The sequence below is a fragment of the Lipotes vexillifer genome, unplaced genomic scaffold (genome assembly GCF_000442215.2).
Source record: "Lipotes vexillifer unplaced genomic scaffold, Lipotes_vexillifer_v1.1 scaffold1166, whole genome shotgun sequence".
In the NCBI taxonomy this organism is placed as follows: domain Eukaryota; kingdom Metazoa; phylum Chordata; class Mammalia; order Artiodactyla; family Lipotidae; genus Lipotes; species Lipotes vexillifer.
The window spans coordinates 1,934,203-1,949,482 of record NW_006773421.1 but is presented as its reverse complement, the minus strand read 5'-3'; the positions used below and the strand labels follow the sequence as shown (position 1 = coordinate 1,949,482).

General features: G+C 47.5%; 1 protein-coding gene across 2 annotated transcripts in view; it reads right to left on the bottom strand.

Annotated features, from left to right (window-relative positions):
* ERLIN2 (ER lipid raft associated 2) overlaps positions 1-7,013 on the bottom strand; it is a 16,539-nt gene extending 9,526 nt beyond the window's left edge. The window contains exons 1-6 of one of the 2 annotated variants that reach the window (XM_007448310.1): positions 6,964-7,013; positions 5,612-5,733; positions 4,238-4,319; positions 3,049-3,095; positions 1,254-1,315; positions 946-1,071 (exon numbers count right to left, since the gene is read on the bottom strand). In XM_007448310.1, the coding sequence (XP_007448372.1) occupies positions 946-1,071; positions 1,254-1,315; positions 3,049-3,095; positions 4,238-4,319; positions 5,612-5,718 (424 nt within the window). In that variant the 5' untranslated portion in view covers positions 5,719-5,733; positions 6,964-7,013. Of the gene's footprint in view, positions 1-945; positions 1,072-1,253; positions 1,316-3,048; positions 3,096-4,237; positions 4,320-5,611; positions 5,734-6,176; positions 6,249-6,963 lie in introns of those variants that run through there. The other variant, XM_007448309.1, reaches the window with a different exon arrangement.
* Positions 7,014-15,280: the final 8,267 nt, after the last annotated feature.

Here is a 15,280-nt window from a genome sequence, read left to right as displayed (position 1 = left end):
GACTCTCAACCACTGCGCCACCAGGGAAGCCCGGGGCTACTCTTTGTTGTGGTGCGTGGGCTTCTCATTGTGGTGGCTTCTCTTGTTGCAGAGCACGGGCTCTGGGTGCGCGGGCTTCAGTAGCTGCGACGTGTGCGCCCAGTAGCTGTGGCTCGTGGGCTCTAGAGCGCAGGCTCAGTAGTTGTGGAGCACCGGCTTAGTTGCTCCACGGCATGTGGGATCTTCCTGGCCCAGGGCTCAAACCCACGTCCCCTGCATTGGCAGGCAGATTCTTAACCACTGCACCACCAGGGAAGTCCTGTGTGGGTCCTTTCTGTTCTAAGCGTTTCCCTATTCCTCTCTACAGGTGTAGGGTAAAAACAACAACAACCAAAACTCACAGAGGTTCTAGGAACTGTAAGTAGCTATGGTCCTTGTCCCACTTCTAGAATTAAATGTGACCCTTGCTGTTCTCATCACTCGGTCCTGGTGCCCTTCATCCAGGGTGGCATGGATGAAGCCCGAAGCCAGGGAAGGGAGGTCTGAGCTTCAGCTCTGCTACCAGCCAGCTCTGGCACTTTCTCCTTTTGGGCCTTAGTACCCTTATCTTGAAAGGAGGATGCTGGGTAATCTCTAAGCTTCTTCTAGAACTGACCCCTCTTCATTACAAAACCATGTTTAGGGACAGTGGGAACACATTTCCATCCCAGGCCTCTGATTCAGGGCAGGAGCGAGTCCTCCCATCCACTATTACTGCTGTGCCCACCGCTCAACCCCTCTCACGAGCTTCCTCCACCGGCATCAGCGCTTCCCAGGAGTGCCCTGTGTGACCGCCCGCTTTCCGGGCGCTGGATCCTCAACACTTCCGGGCCTTTGGTACCCATCCCGCCCTGTGGGCAGCTCAGAAGTAGGCAGCGGGGAAGCAGGGCTGCTTGGGCAGGTGATCATCCCAAGAGGCTTTCTTACCGAAGAGCTCGATGTAGACCTCCTGAAGCGTGTGGACACTGCAAAACTGGTTCAGCTCGTGATGGATCTTGTTGAAGATGAGCGCCTTGTCGTAGTCGGCAGTGTAGTTCTTCACTATGTCATACACTGGGAGGAAGGAGAGATTCAGGATGAGGACGGGCGGGACTCGCCACATCCCCGGACACAGCGGCTGTCCCTCCCCGGGGCGCTGCAGCAGACACGGGGCAGGCGTGGGGCCGGTGGGGGGGCGGCGGGAGTGGGCCGCGGGGGAGGGGCTGGGCTGGGGGAGGGGCGCGGCAAGCACACACCTGCGTGTGGGACCAGGAAGTTCACCACCTCGATTCTGTCGAAGTAGATCATCACGCCACCGCTGTCGGAAGAGGGACGGACACAGCAGTCAGGGCTAAGCCCTGGAATATGGTGCCTCTCCTAGGGGGTGGCGGGAGGTGTGTGACTTGACAGGAGAAGAGGAGAGTTCACGGGGGGGGGGGTGGGGGTGGGGGGGCCATGAGAGGTCAGAGGCAGGAGGCTCTCCAGGCAGGAGTCCTTCTGAGCCGCTAGCGAGAACGCAATCTCGCGAGAGATCACACCTCCTAAAAATACCTCCGCGGAAAAAAAAAAACCTCGAAACTTTGGCGGTAACACAAGAGTAGCTCATCTCCTTTGAATCTGCAGTGCCTTTTGCTTAAAGCAATCAATCGAAAGGAAGAGACTAAAGAAGGTAACGGAGTTCTCAGAACTTAAAAATGTGGGGTTTTATGGTCACTGTTTCTCACTTTGTTTCCACCATCACTTTAGTTCCGCCCTCCCCGCCCCTGACATTCATTAGAAAACAATTTCAAACATACAGAAAAGCTGAAAGAATAGTACAACTAACACTCATATACCAACACCTAAATTTAACAATTGTTAACATTTTACCTATTGATTGATCTACTTTTTTTTTTTTTTGCTGAACATTTCAAAGCAAGCTGCGGTCGGGATACCTTAGCCCTTAACACCTGTCAAGCATCAATCACCTGAGAATAATGACAGTCTCCTACAGAGTCACAATACCATTCCCAAACCTAAGGAAATTAGCAATAATTCCTTACCATCTAATACCCAGTCTTTCTCCAAATTTCCCCAGAAGTTCCTGTCATGGACTGAATTGTGTGCTCTCCAAAATCCATATGCTGCAACTCTAATCCCCAATGCGACTGTATTTGGAAGCAGGGCCTTTACAGGGGTAATTAAGGTTAAATGAGGTTATAATGGTGGGGCCCTGATCTGACTGGACTGGTAAAGGAAAGAAGAAAAAGACACCAGAGATCTTTCTCTCTCCACACGTGCATAGAGGAAAGGCTATGTGAGGACACAGCAAAGTAGCCACTTGCAGGCCAGAAACCAACCTTGCTGCCACCTTGACCTTGGACTTTGAGCTTCTAGAACCGTGAGAAAATAAATGTCTGTTGTTTAAGCCACCCAGTCTGTGGTATTCTGTTATGGCAGCCCAAAATGACTAACGCAGTTTCTGTAATGTCTTTAATAGCTGTTATTTTGGAACCAAGTTCTAAGCAAGGTTTACCATTACATTTGCTTCTATCTTTACTTCTCCTTTTTGACCCAAGGCCCCTCCAAATACAATGACTTTGTGATGAAATAGGGCCAGTCATTCTGTGGGATGTTCCGATTCTGTATTTGTCCGAGTGTTTCCTTATGGTGTGGTTTACTTTGTTACTCTGTCCCTGTTCAGACCTTCCTGACTTTTCAACCGGACCACCATATTGGTTTTCTCTTTGAATTTCCTGCCCCTGAGTTCTCCCCCTACCACCTTTCCAACATCCTCCATAGCTAGTTCTGCTAAAGTTATCTTCCTCTAGCAAGTTATTTGTGTGCTAAAAGCCTTTATCATGGCATTCAAGGCCCTTCCAAACTTGTCTCCCTTCTGCGATTTTCTCTACTGCACTCCACCACCTACTCAACTCAGAACATAGGGAGCTTGGGGGCAGAGAACTTGGTGAAACCACCAAGTGGTACGTCCCTTTTCACTGTCTCTTACGTAGCCAGCCAGATGGCCTTGCCTCTTATTTGGGCTTCACAGCTTTATTCTGGGCACCTTACCTTGTCCCACAAGGTACATTCTTCACCTCATCTGTCTGGAGTGTGGTCTGGAATTAGGGGAGACATAAGATGCTGTAAGGTGAGCAGTGGCAAACAAAATGAGTTCTTTTGGGAAACCCAAACAGCCTTTGCCTTGAATACTTATTTGGGTTAAACTTTGCCTCTGTGAAATGTGAATACCCCCAATGAATGCTCCTCACTTACAGAGTGTGAGACTAAACCAAGCAAAGGTACCCAACCTGCTTCCCTGTAAAGGAACCACCACATGAACAAGCTGAGCAATGATGGTTTAGTGAAAAAGACACTGGATTAGGAGTCCTAAGACCCGTGTTTACTTCCATTTCTTCCATCTACTAGTCTTGAAACAGCAGATTCTTTATTTAACCTCATAGCCTCTAAAACCTGCTTGGCCCATTCTCAGGATTACTGTGAAACTCAAATGAGATAATGTGCACGAATGCGCTTTGAAAATCATCAAGCACAGTAAATGGCAGAAGAAACCTACAGGGCAAATGCTGATGAGGTAACCCAGGATATTTTCCTGGGTTAGTTTAAAAGTCATTCTCTGAATCTTCTTATTCCTCTTAGCTGGACATACTTCAAAGATGACTAGTCTAACTTAGCCTGGCTTTGGGTCTGTCATAACTAATCCTACACCTATTTTAGATGTCATTTCCCTTCTCCAAGTTCACCCCCCCCAATTATGTTCACATCTCTGAAATTCAAAAAAGAACCAGCAAAATTACCATGTTTTATTTCCATCTATCTTGGTAGCCTGTGGTTTAAAACATACAGATGCACAAACATCCTGTTTTTCCTTCTGCGTATTCAGAACAGATTCTTCTCTGCTTTTGTCTTGAAGTGAAGCCATAGTTCCCAGCTGGGAATGACGGGCCAAGGCAATGACCCCGTTCAGCTATTTCAGCAATCAAGTAAAACTCCAGAAGTTTTGGCTCATACTTTATATTTTATATTACTTTATATTACATACTTTATACTTTATATTATATTTATACTTTATATACTTTATATTATATACTTTATATTATATATATGACTTATTCTTAATTGATTCCTTGAAAAGGCATTATACTCATCCACTCATCCAATGGCTAAATCATTCCAAATCATGCACTAATCACCACCCAAGTCTGCAGTCGTCCAACCCTGCCCCTCAAGCTGAGTATACCTGCACAGACTTATAGGATGTGATGAATGGGAGCATGAGATGGAAGCCAGGGCCGCTGGTGGAAGTCAGCAGGGCACCGCCTCTGCAGAGGAGGGAGAGAGAGGCAGGCTTGGTTTAGCAAAGGGGTGTCTGTTACATCAATACTGTTTGGGCCCACTTTCTCTGCAGCCCCATAAACATTTAATATAGAGTGACATGTGCCAGAGCCATGCCCACAGATCCCTTTCTTCCTCTCAGCTTGACCCTAATATTCTAGGAAGCCTGATGCTAAAACCTAAAACTGCTATTCATGCTTTTGCAGTGAGAAAAACGGGCACACAGACAAAGTGGAATAAAGACAGCAGAATCCCTGGCTATACTTGAGATAAGAGAGGAGAGCTGTTTTGTCGTATCTGTTGGGCTTGTGGCGATCCACAAGGGCAGTTAAATCCGGTAATATAGTGACCAATTAATGGTACTAGTGTTGGAGTCCAGTGACACAAAGAACCAAAAGAATAATTTTAAGTACACTTGATAAACCATCTAAATATTTTTTTTGGCAGTACAGTTACTTTTCTAATCAAGTTATATGTAAATGGTAATAAAATTAAAAGCCATTTTGGGGGACATAGAAACAGATGGTGGGAAGAAATAATTAAAGGGAGAGGGGGACCCAATCAGACTTCTAGAACTCGCTACTGGCATCCAGAGAAAAAGCATTACGGAGTACATATAAGAAGGAGTTCATAAAGACTTAAAGCAAATAACTTGGTTATGGAGGTTACTCAAAGGAAAGCAACACAAGATTTATATTAAATGCTTTTTTGCTTTATATTATTTAAGTCACAGATACATTTTTTTTAAAAAAAAGAGCAATAAAAATAAGGTGACATAATGGGTTATTGTAAGAACCACTATCCTAGAGCTTGCCTTGATGGATACAAATCAACCTGCAGGCTCTTTCATTCTTTCTGAAATGTTAATTTTAAAGAGTAGGTCCACATTACATCTCCTCAGGTTGCCATCAAGAACCGGTACTCGTCAGAGGTAAGCTTGTGGCACCAAGACGCCCAGAGGGAAGTAGGAGAAAACAGTGTTTCAGAGATGATCTTCAAGGAGCATGGTTGCCTTTAGGTTTTCTCTCTAAATCTCTCTACACGTTTATCGATTATCATCCATGGCATCAGACTACTAGGTTTTATATTTACATTTATATATGTATTTATGTGTGTGTGTATTCCCCTCCCCACGGTCACTGACACAAAAGCTCAACCTAAAAGACTCCCCTATTCAACAAAATATAAACACAATTCGTCAGCAGAATCTGTTAAACATTGACTAGGAAAGCCAGTCATTGAACAGGAAGTTGCAAGCTACTCCCTGTCGCTGCCTTACCTGTAATACACCCCAATATGTCCCTCTTCTATCTTGTGCACAGCTGAGAAGAGAGATGCACACAAGAAACTGGCAGCCACAGCCAAAACTGCTCCCAACTGAGCCATCAGTGAGCGTTCACCCTGGGGGAAAAGATACAGCAAGACGTGTGCGCTCTGACTTGTGGGAGAAAAGCTCTGACAGCGAGAGCACCTCCCCAAGCTGAGCTCCGGAAAGTGGCTCACGTCCAGCCTGTAGTAGTATGAACACAAGGCTAGATCTACAACTCTCTTCCTCCTTGCTCTCACTTGGCACCACCATTCCTTAACTGGCTCCAGATACAGCCGTGGCCCAAGGGAGAACCAGTGCCAATTGGGCAGCGTTCAGGACACAGCCTTCCCTTCCTGTGAACACGAACGGGCTGTCACCGGAGCCACTCATATTAGTAAAAGGGAAGCGAGGCAGCTGCAGTACGTTGGCCCAAATTACAGAGGATGTCAGATGACAGGCAGTTGTGGCTGTGTAATTCTGGTCAGAGCCTCCCAGTCCTTAATTGCCTGCCACTTCAAAGGAAACCATTATTTACTCCTTTCAGAGGCTGGAGCGACACAGACAGCATGCGAGCCGAGTTCCATGGCGGGATTCTCTGGCCTTTCATCCATCTTCCCCGTTATTCCTTTGGCCCTAAACAATATAGGTATCTGAGCAGCACTGAAGCCACACTCCCTCCCATATGCTTGACTGGCACTTTGCACCTGACAGGTTCCCCAAGCCCACGGTTAGAGGGGAAAGGGGGTTCCCCAGGCTGGGTAGACTCTGGGGCTCCTGGGTTCAACTGTATTCAGGCATCAGGATGCGAAAGAGTTGGCATCCAGAGACTCATTTCCTGAACACTGAATGATCTGGAAAAACTACGGTAACTGTCAGCGAGGTTCCCAATCGGGCGCGCCTGGGCCCACGCGTCCTGCGCGTGGATTTCTGCCTCCCGGGTCTAACTTAACTCGGGCGCAGACGTCTGCGAGGCGCTTATTTCACCGTGCGGCCTCCAGCTACCGATCTGCAGCTGCGTCCTATGTGCAAAAGCCCTTTCCTCCCCGAAGTCACCCCCGCCCCACTTCGCGCTCCTTCCCTGCCCTCTTCTGAGAGAGGGTCGCGAGTCCCAGCAGCCCTGGGTCGGGGCTGGAGGCTCCAAGAGCCTCCGCTCCGTCCCGCCTAGAGGCTCGCGAGGAAGGGTCGGGACAGAAAGGGGCTGCTTTCCCGCTCCCGAGGGAGAAAGGATGCTGTGCTGGGGGCCGGGGGGAACCGTCGATCAGCTCCTGCCGGGAGCCTCACCGAGGCCCAAGCGCGCGCACTAAGGGGCGGGGGCCGCGTACCAGGCTGTCCCTCCAGGCGTTCCGTACTCGTCCGAACCCCAGTGCAACCGCAGAAACCGCCACACCTCTCCGCACGCTACTTCCTTCCGGGCCCGTCGCTTCGATGACGCCATTAGTTCACGCGAGAAGACCACGCCCCTTCTCTCCCTAGTTCGCCAGTGCCGCTCCCGCGCCCCGAGCGGGGGTGGGGTGGTAGTGGCGGCAGCGAGTGGCCGCCAGGAGGCGCCCGCGACGCGGTCCGGGCTGTCAGGACCGCGGTCTGGGATTTCCGGGGGGGGGGTGGTGCAGGCGCCTGGAGAGTGACCCCGGGGACGAGGCGAGTGGCGGCGGGGGCTCAGACCGACGTGTCACTTTCCGAGGATTTGACTTTGTAGTTTGCTCCGGATTCCCCTCCACGTTAGGTCAAGACTGTTTTTTTGTTTATTTGTTTTGTTTTGCTTTTTTTCGAAGCAGGTACCAGCGACTTGCAAGCCTTCTAGCCCTCTGTTCCGCTCTTCTGTAGCACCGCTGAATGAAACATCCTTTAAGTGTGCAGATTAGCACCGTTACGTAGCTAATCAACAGTCTCTACTTTGAATTGCCCTTTATGCTTTTCTGCGAGCTTTGGCCTTTGAGGTCCCTACAGCACCGTAAAGTAGATTAAGAAGGAATTATCTTAATTTTGGTGAACAAAATCTAGGTTCAGTGAGGTGCGAGGGTAGCAGTGGATGAAAGCCTGCTTTGCTCTTCCTTAACGTCAGGAGTTTAACTGCCTTGTAACTGGTGCCGCTTCGCACAGGGGCTTGTGCTTGTCAGTGTCTCCCCGCTAGACTGTAAGTTCCCTGAGGGTGGGGACTGCGTCCTCCTCAGTATCCCGGGCCCTTAGGTGCCCAGTAAAAACAGACCGCAACACGGTGGCCGAGAACCAGCATCCAGACCTTGTGTCTCCCAGTCCGCAGCCTTCACTGGTCCTCAGCATCACATTAGGGCATTTCTAATTCAGCCACTGAAGTTACTGTGTTCGCAGAAGAGAGTCCACTTAGTTACAGACTTCGGTACTTGGAAAGCGTTTACACAGGGAAGATGGCAAGCTGGTGGTGCTGGATAGACTGAGGACACTGGAAAAGGAAAGTGTAGGTTTTCCAGGCATGGAACTGGCCCATTTCCAACCCCCTCCCCATCTCCTGGGGGTTTGCTCTGGGTGAGTTTGTGTTGAGATATTTCATTATATGTTAAGCCCACAAGTGGGCGCTGCCGGGGAGCTCTGTGCCCACCTCCATAAAAGAGAGTTTCTCCTCTCCCCACGCTGTCACTGCAAATCTCCCCCTCCCCCAACACGCGCATTGTGCACACAAACTTGACCAATTTCCTGATTGATCCTATCAGAACTTGAGAGCTTTTCCTCCCCATGTTCAGTGATAGAACTGGGCCCGACACACTTAATAAAGCTCTTTTTAATAGTTCACACTTAGTAAATGTTTACTCAATAGTTGAGTGAAGGAATAAGAGAAATGGAAATATTGGGGTTTATCAGCCCAAGGAATGGGGCTTAGCGTGCAGATAAAGGAATTAAATTAGTTGTCATTTAAAAATTTCCTGACTATTAAACTTTGAAATGAACTATGAACGGAAGTGGTGGGATTTCGTTCTCAGGCTTTTTACAAGGTGTCTGTTGTTTAGTTATGGCCCTGCCTACAGCCATAACTAAATGATAATCTAACATTTCTGAAAACTCTTTCCTTAAGGGACCCGTGATTGTTATGACTCAATATCCAAAATTACCCCGGAGGTAAGTCTGTGATGATTTGTTTAACAAAAGTCAAACAAATGTGTTTAAAAATCCATTTAAAAAAAAACTTGCAGGGCTTCCCTGGTGGCGCAGTGTTAGGAATCCGCCTGCCAATGCAGGGGACACGGGTTTGAGCCCTGATCCGGGAAGATCCCACATGCCGCGGAGCAGCTAAGCCCGTGCGCCACAACTACTGAAGCCTGTGCACATAGAACCCGTGCTCCGCAACAAGAGAAGCCACGGCAATGAGAAGCCCGTGCACCGCAACGAAGAGTAGCCCCCGCGCACCGTAACTAGAGAAAGCCCACGCGCAGCAACGAAGACCCAACACAGCCAAAAATAAAACAAATAAAATTTTATAAGAAGCTTGCAGTAGAGAGTAGTGGTTAAGTGCAGATACCCCACGGTCAGATTGCATGGATTTAAATCCTGGGCCACCACCTGGGCCACCCAGCCTCTTATTAGCTGTGAGACCTTGGGAAAAAGACTTTATCTGTGCCTCAGTTTCTTCATCTGTAAAATGGGGGTCATGGTATGAACTTTATAGGACTGTTGCGAGGATTAAATGACAAACCAAGAAAATCACATACAACAATGTTTGGCACATTTTTTTTTTTTTTGTGGTATGCGGGCCTCTCACTGCTGTGGCCTCTCCAGTTGCGGAGCACAGGCTCCGGACGCGCAGGCTCAGCGGCCATGGGTCACGGGCTTCGCGGCATGTGGGATCCTCCCAGACCGGGGCACGAACCCACATCCCCTGCATCGGCAGGCAGACTCTCAACCACTGCGCCACCAGGGAAGCCCAATGTTTGGCACATTTTAAGTGTTCAATAAGCCTTAGCTGTTGCTGTTTTAAATAGGGAATTCCATTAATGTGTTCTTGCCCTTTTGTGGATTCCAATTATTAATGTGACAGAAGGTGAGAGAACGGTGATCTATAAGTTATGTGGTTTTGAGTTGTAACCAGATGAAGGCTTATCAGAGGAAGAGATGAGAGACTCCAAAACAACACCCCCATAGATATTTACAATACAGATTTCATAAAGCATTACTGAATGTTTTCCATGTACCAGGCCCGGTGCCTTTCTCGTTTTGTAGAATTTTTAGCTCAGCTCTTTGAGTTCAACTCCATTTTAGGGAGGAAGTTGAAGCTTACAGAAGTTAAGGGATTGTCCAAGATCACAAGGCTTGTAAGTTGCTAAGGCAGAATTCAAATGACCCCAAGTCTCTTTCTTCATTATAGTAAATGAATTAGAGAATGATGATGCAACTTAAAACACGTACACACACACACACTTACCACATTTATTTCATATGTAACCTTTCAAGAATGTAGATCAGTGGTCAGAAGTTGCAAAACTTTAAATTGGGCTGGTTCATTTTGCAGTTGGAAGTTGAAACAGGATTTAAAAAAAATATTCCCGCCACAGCCATCCGCATCTCCCAATCTCTGGATTGCTGTTTAGTCCTCCAACAAACTAATTGTTGGCAAGGGTGTCACTCCAACGCTGGAAGAGACCCATTCTTTCACATTTAGAGCCCTTTTCATCAACAGCCATGTTAGCCCCAAAGGAGTCAGGCAACTCTTAAAATCTTTGGCTTCAGTTCATTTACATCACAAGAGTGGAAGTTGGTGGAAAAAGGTTTTGTTTGATTTTGAATTTTCTTCTTTACTTAGTGCCCTACACAGAGAATAGAGGTCATCTTTTAGGACATTTGATCCCAGTAAGATTTTGGTGAGCTTGGGGGGAAGAGAAGTGAAGGACTGTATCCTTAATTATTGAGGGTTACTCAGAATTTTTCCAGCTGGAAAACCTAGAACTGGTGCCTTGTAACAACACAAGGATATTTACTTGGGGCTAATGATGTTTCTTGAAGAGAGTTCTGTAAAGGGATCAAAGAGGGATCATGAAAACAAAATTGAGTTGGAAATCAGTTGGAAATCCCCTAGAGATCATTTTGTGATTATATGTTTGTACAGCTTTGTTGAGGAATAATTGACATACAATAAAAAGCACATAAAGTGCACAATTTGATAAGTTTTGCCATCCATATATATCTGTGAAACCATGACCACAGTCGAGATAACGAACACATGCATCATGCCCCCAAACTTCCTCATGCCCCTGTGTAATCTTTCCCTCCAAGTCCTCTCTGTGACCCCCACTCCCTAATTCCCAAGCAACAACTTGTCTGCTTGTCATTCTAGCTTACTTTGCATTTGTAGAATTTTATATAAATGGAATCATGCAGTATTTACTCTTTTGCGGGGAGGGGGTTGTCTGGCTTTTATTTTTTTACCCAGAATGATTATTTGGCAAGTCATCTATGTTGTTGAATAGAGTTCATTCCTTTTCATTGCTGTGTAATATTCCGTTGTACAGCTGTACAACAATTTGTTTCACCTACTCAGCTGTTGATGGACATATACACTGTTGGCTGTGATTTTAATCCAACCCTTTTATTTCACTCATGGAAAAACAGAGGGCAAAGGGGAGGAAGTCTTCAGAGAGGGGGCTTGGTCAAGGTCCACACTGCATTTGGGGAGTGATGAGGAAGCAGCCGGCTACCCTGGGAAGCTATGCCAGGGGGCCTGGTGGTGTGAGGTGTGGCTTGGTTTGGTTTGCCTGGGATGCCCCTTCACTTGAATCCATAACAATATTAGGAATTATAAAAAAGATTGTATGGCATTTTGTCTGTGTGTATTTATCCATACATCTCTCTGTATCATTGATAGACTCCTTTCTGCCATACCCACCTGGTTTTCCTCCTCCATGTCAGTGTCTCCATCATGAGTGCATCCTCACTGATTCCCCAGAACTCTCTCCTTGAACCCCTGCTCTTCCCTTCTCCTTCTGGAAGGTCTCTTGTGTTCTCAGTCTTTTAATTATGGGGTTGTTGATGACTCCCCCAAATGCATATTGATAGCCATGAGTTACAGACTAGCACGCCATCTCATTAGATGTCGGATGGAGGGAAACCAATTGTGTCTCAGCCTGAACTCGAGGTTTCCCTCCAACACGCTCCTTCATTAAAGGTATCACCATGCACTCAACCAACCAACCCAGACGCTCTGCCTCTATCTTAATCTGCCCCATCCATTTAGCTATGAAGTTCTGGTTACTCCTTGGCCCCGTACCCTCTTCTCTGTGCATTGCCCTCATTCCGGCTTCATCACTTCTCACTTGGATTGTTGTAAGAATCTAATGTTAGTGACCTTCTTACTCCACCTTGTAGCTTAAATCAGTGCACCTTCCACACTGTGCCCCATGTGTTCTTAAAAACTCAATCATAGGTTTCCTAAAGAAAAAAAATTCAAATCTCTTAATGATGTGATCCCTTACCTACCCCTCCAGCTTTTTTTTTTCGTTGCGGTACGCGGGCCTCTCACTGCTGTGGCCTCTCCCGTTGCGGAGCACAGGTTCCGGACGTGCAGGCTCAGCAGCCATGGCTCATGGGCCCAGCCGCTCCGCGGCATGTGGGATCCTCCCGGACCGGGGCACGAACCCTCATCCCCTGCATCAGTAGGCAGACTCTCAACCACTGCGCCACCAGGGAAGCCCACCCCTCCAGCTTTCATTCTGCTTTTTGAGCTTTAATAGACCAACTCTTACTCATCCTTCAAGACCCTTCTAAGTGCTTCTCCTCTCTGTTTCCATAGTATCCTGAGCCTTCTTCCTGTGTGGCACTCACTCTAATATACTGAAATAGGCAGTACTTATCCTAAGTCAGTATGTCAGTACTTATCCTAAGTCAGTATGTCAGTACTTATCCTAAGAATGTATGCTCCTGGAGGTCAGGGGTTTCATTTTATTTACCTCTGTGTTGCCCACCCCAGGGGTGCTAAATTATTCCTAGCACATAATCAGCACTCTATAAGTGTTTGTTGAATAACATAATAAATTACATTAGCTCATTTGATCCTCATAATAATCCATGAGGATAGTTTCACTAACACCCCATTTTACAGATGAATGCATGCAGGTTAGAGGGTTAAGTCACTTCCTCAAGGTCATGGGCAGATCCCTCTGATGATCAATGCAATGTACTTCCTCCCTCTATTTGTGAATTTGGAAAATGTCAGTGTATCAGGAGAGAAATTTAGTTCAATTCAACAAACATTTTATTGACCATCTATTAGCTGTATGTCACAATCCTAAGGGATGAAAGCACAGAAGAAGGGGGAGACCACTTACACCTGTTAAGGTTCCATAGCTGGGTTTCTTAACCTTTCCACTATGACATTTTAGGCTGGATAATTCTTTGTTTTTGTTTGTTTGTTGCTCTGCTGTTGCGGGCTGTCCTGTGCATTTTGTAGGGTGTTTAGCAGCATCTCTGGCCTTTATCCCTTGCTGCCAGTGGCAATCCTTTCCCCTCCCCTGCAAATTGTCAGAACTAAATATATCTCTAGACATTGCCAAATGTCCCTTGGGGTGTGTGTGTGTGTGTGTGTGTGTGTGTGTGTGTGTGTGTGTGGTGACAAAGTTGCCCCCAGCTGAGAACCACTGTTGTATAGCAAGACTTAAAAAAGGGGGGATTGAGAATGAGACAGCAAGCTTTCCAGGCATCCCAAAGTGTGATGGATGTTGTATCCAGAACGTGCTGTTTGGGCTGAGAGAACCAGGGGAGTAGAGAATGGGGTAGATGCTGTGAGTGTGGATGAATGAAAGCAGAGCCCAGGAGGGGTTCTGGAGGAAGATGGAAGATGGGGGGGAGGTTATTGCTGGTGGGTCCTGGAGAAGCTTTGCGGATAAAAACCACTGGCTGTGGGACAGGAGAGGCAGAAACATTTGTGTATATGTTTGGAATGTAGATCTCAGCTCATCCTCCTGAAATGACCTCCAATGACTTGTTCTTGAGAAGATCAGACATGGGGAGAGGCCGGGCTGTAAATCCTGGAGGGGAGAACTTTAATGCCACTTAGAAATCAGGCCTGAAACACCCATAATGTTTGTCAGTTCACATCTTAGTGTTCTTGAGTAAGTGTGCAGGGTGTGGGGGTTGAAATATGGCAGGTATTTGATTTAAAAAGCCTGCCCAGATTTAATGTCCTGATAAAATGTATTAAATCTTTTAAGGTTTTAATGAATCTAGTATGTGTTTCATAAATCAAGAACTCTGCTAAGCCATCTCCTGGTTTAATAAGAGTAAACTGGCAAATTGCTCTGAGCAGAAGCAAAATACATTTATATCACATCGAAAAATGATAGATTTTTAAGCTGAGGGGGGTCTTTCTGGGCCTTTTAAGCTGTTTGCTTATTACATTGCTCCGACTCCTTCAAATATTAAACCCCAGGCAAACACGTGCTAAACCGTATCAAGATATGAACCAGCACAAAGGTAAAGATTATTTGGAAGAGAGCAGAAAACAAAGCCGGTATTTCCTGACCCAGAGACCTTGGACCAAGTTGGTTTTTGCACTGAAACCTGGCTTTGTGTAACTAGGCTTAAGGTGGTTGGTTAAAAATCATTAGTAACTGTTATTAAACCTCCCTTCCTAAATTCCCTCACTCCTCCACCCTCACCCCCTCAACATATATGCTGGACTCAAGTGGTAAGTGTGTAACAAACACACTTCTTGGGTTTTACAGCTGTCTGGAGAATGGCTTGTGAAGGTCGCTGTTCAGATTATCTAGAGCAGGCATCAGAAGCCTCTTCCCCTTGTCTTCAGCCTAAACTCCCTAAGGTTTGCTTTTGTTCCTTTCCCTTCCTTTTTTTCCACCAGTGCCCCCAATCCCACGGCTCCAGCTCCTGCAGGGGTGGGGAGAGGGCTCTTAGGGGAGTGAGTGTAACAGATGGGTCTCTCTGAGCAGGCTGGGGATGGGAAACCCCTGGTACCAGCTTCCTTTGTGGATGGGGCAGGTTCTGGGTGAGATGGTGCTTCAGGGCCTTGCGGGGAGGTGGTATTGGAAGAATGAAGTGGGGCTGGTGGGGCTGGAACATTCCAGTGCACAAAAGCTGGCAGGGCTTGTGAGCTCTGCAGGGGAGGGAGCCGGCCCCATAAAGCTCAGCGAGGAGAAGCCTGTCCAACCTCATTAGCTGTCACGGGCAACAATACTGATCTGGCAATAAAGGCGATTCCAAACCTGTTGGTCATTAATCACCCGCCTGACAGTTGCGAATGGAAGTGGGAAAACCTTTCCCCCCCTCTCCCCTCCCCCTCATCCTGGCCCAGCTCTGGGGTTTCGAGTTACCTCTCGGTATATATGGGGTTCGCTGCTGGGGGCTAGTCTCTTCCCCCTTCACTTTTCAAGAGGCCGCGTTCAGCGTGGACAGGCCACAGGTTGGCCAGAGCAGATTCCAGCACAGGGACCAGGGGGCGAGGAGGTTCCGGGAGGCGCCCCCGAGCTCGGCCCCCTGGGATCCAGGCTGGGACTTGGCCAGCGCGAGCGTAGGGTTGGGGAGACTTGTCAGCGCCTCAGCCTCGTCTTTCTACACCCTCCCCCTCACTCTCTGCACCCCATCTCTCCCTCCTTCAGCCACCAAGTGCTAACATATTTCCCTTTCTGTTCCTCTCCTACTCTTCCCATCCCCTACCGGACACCCCCC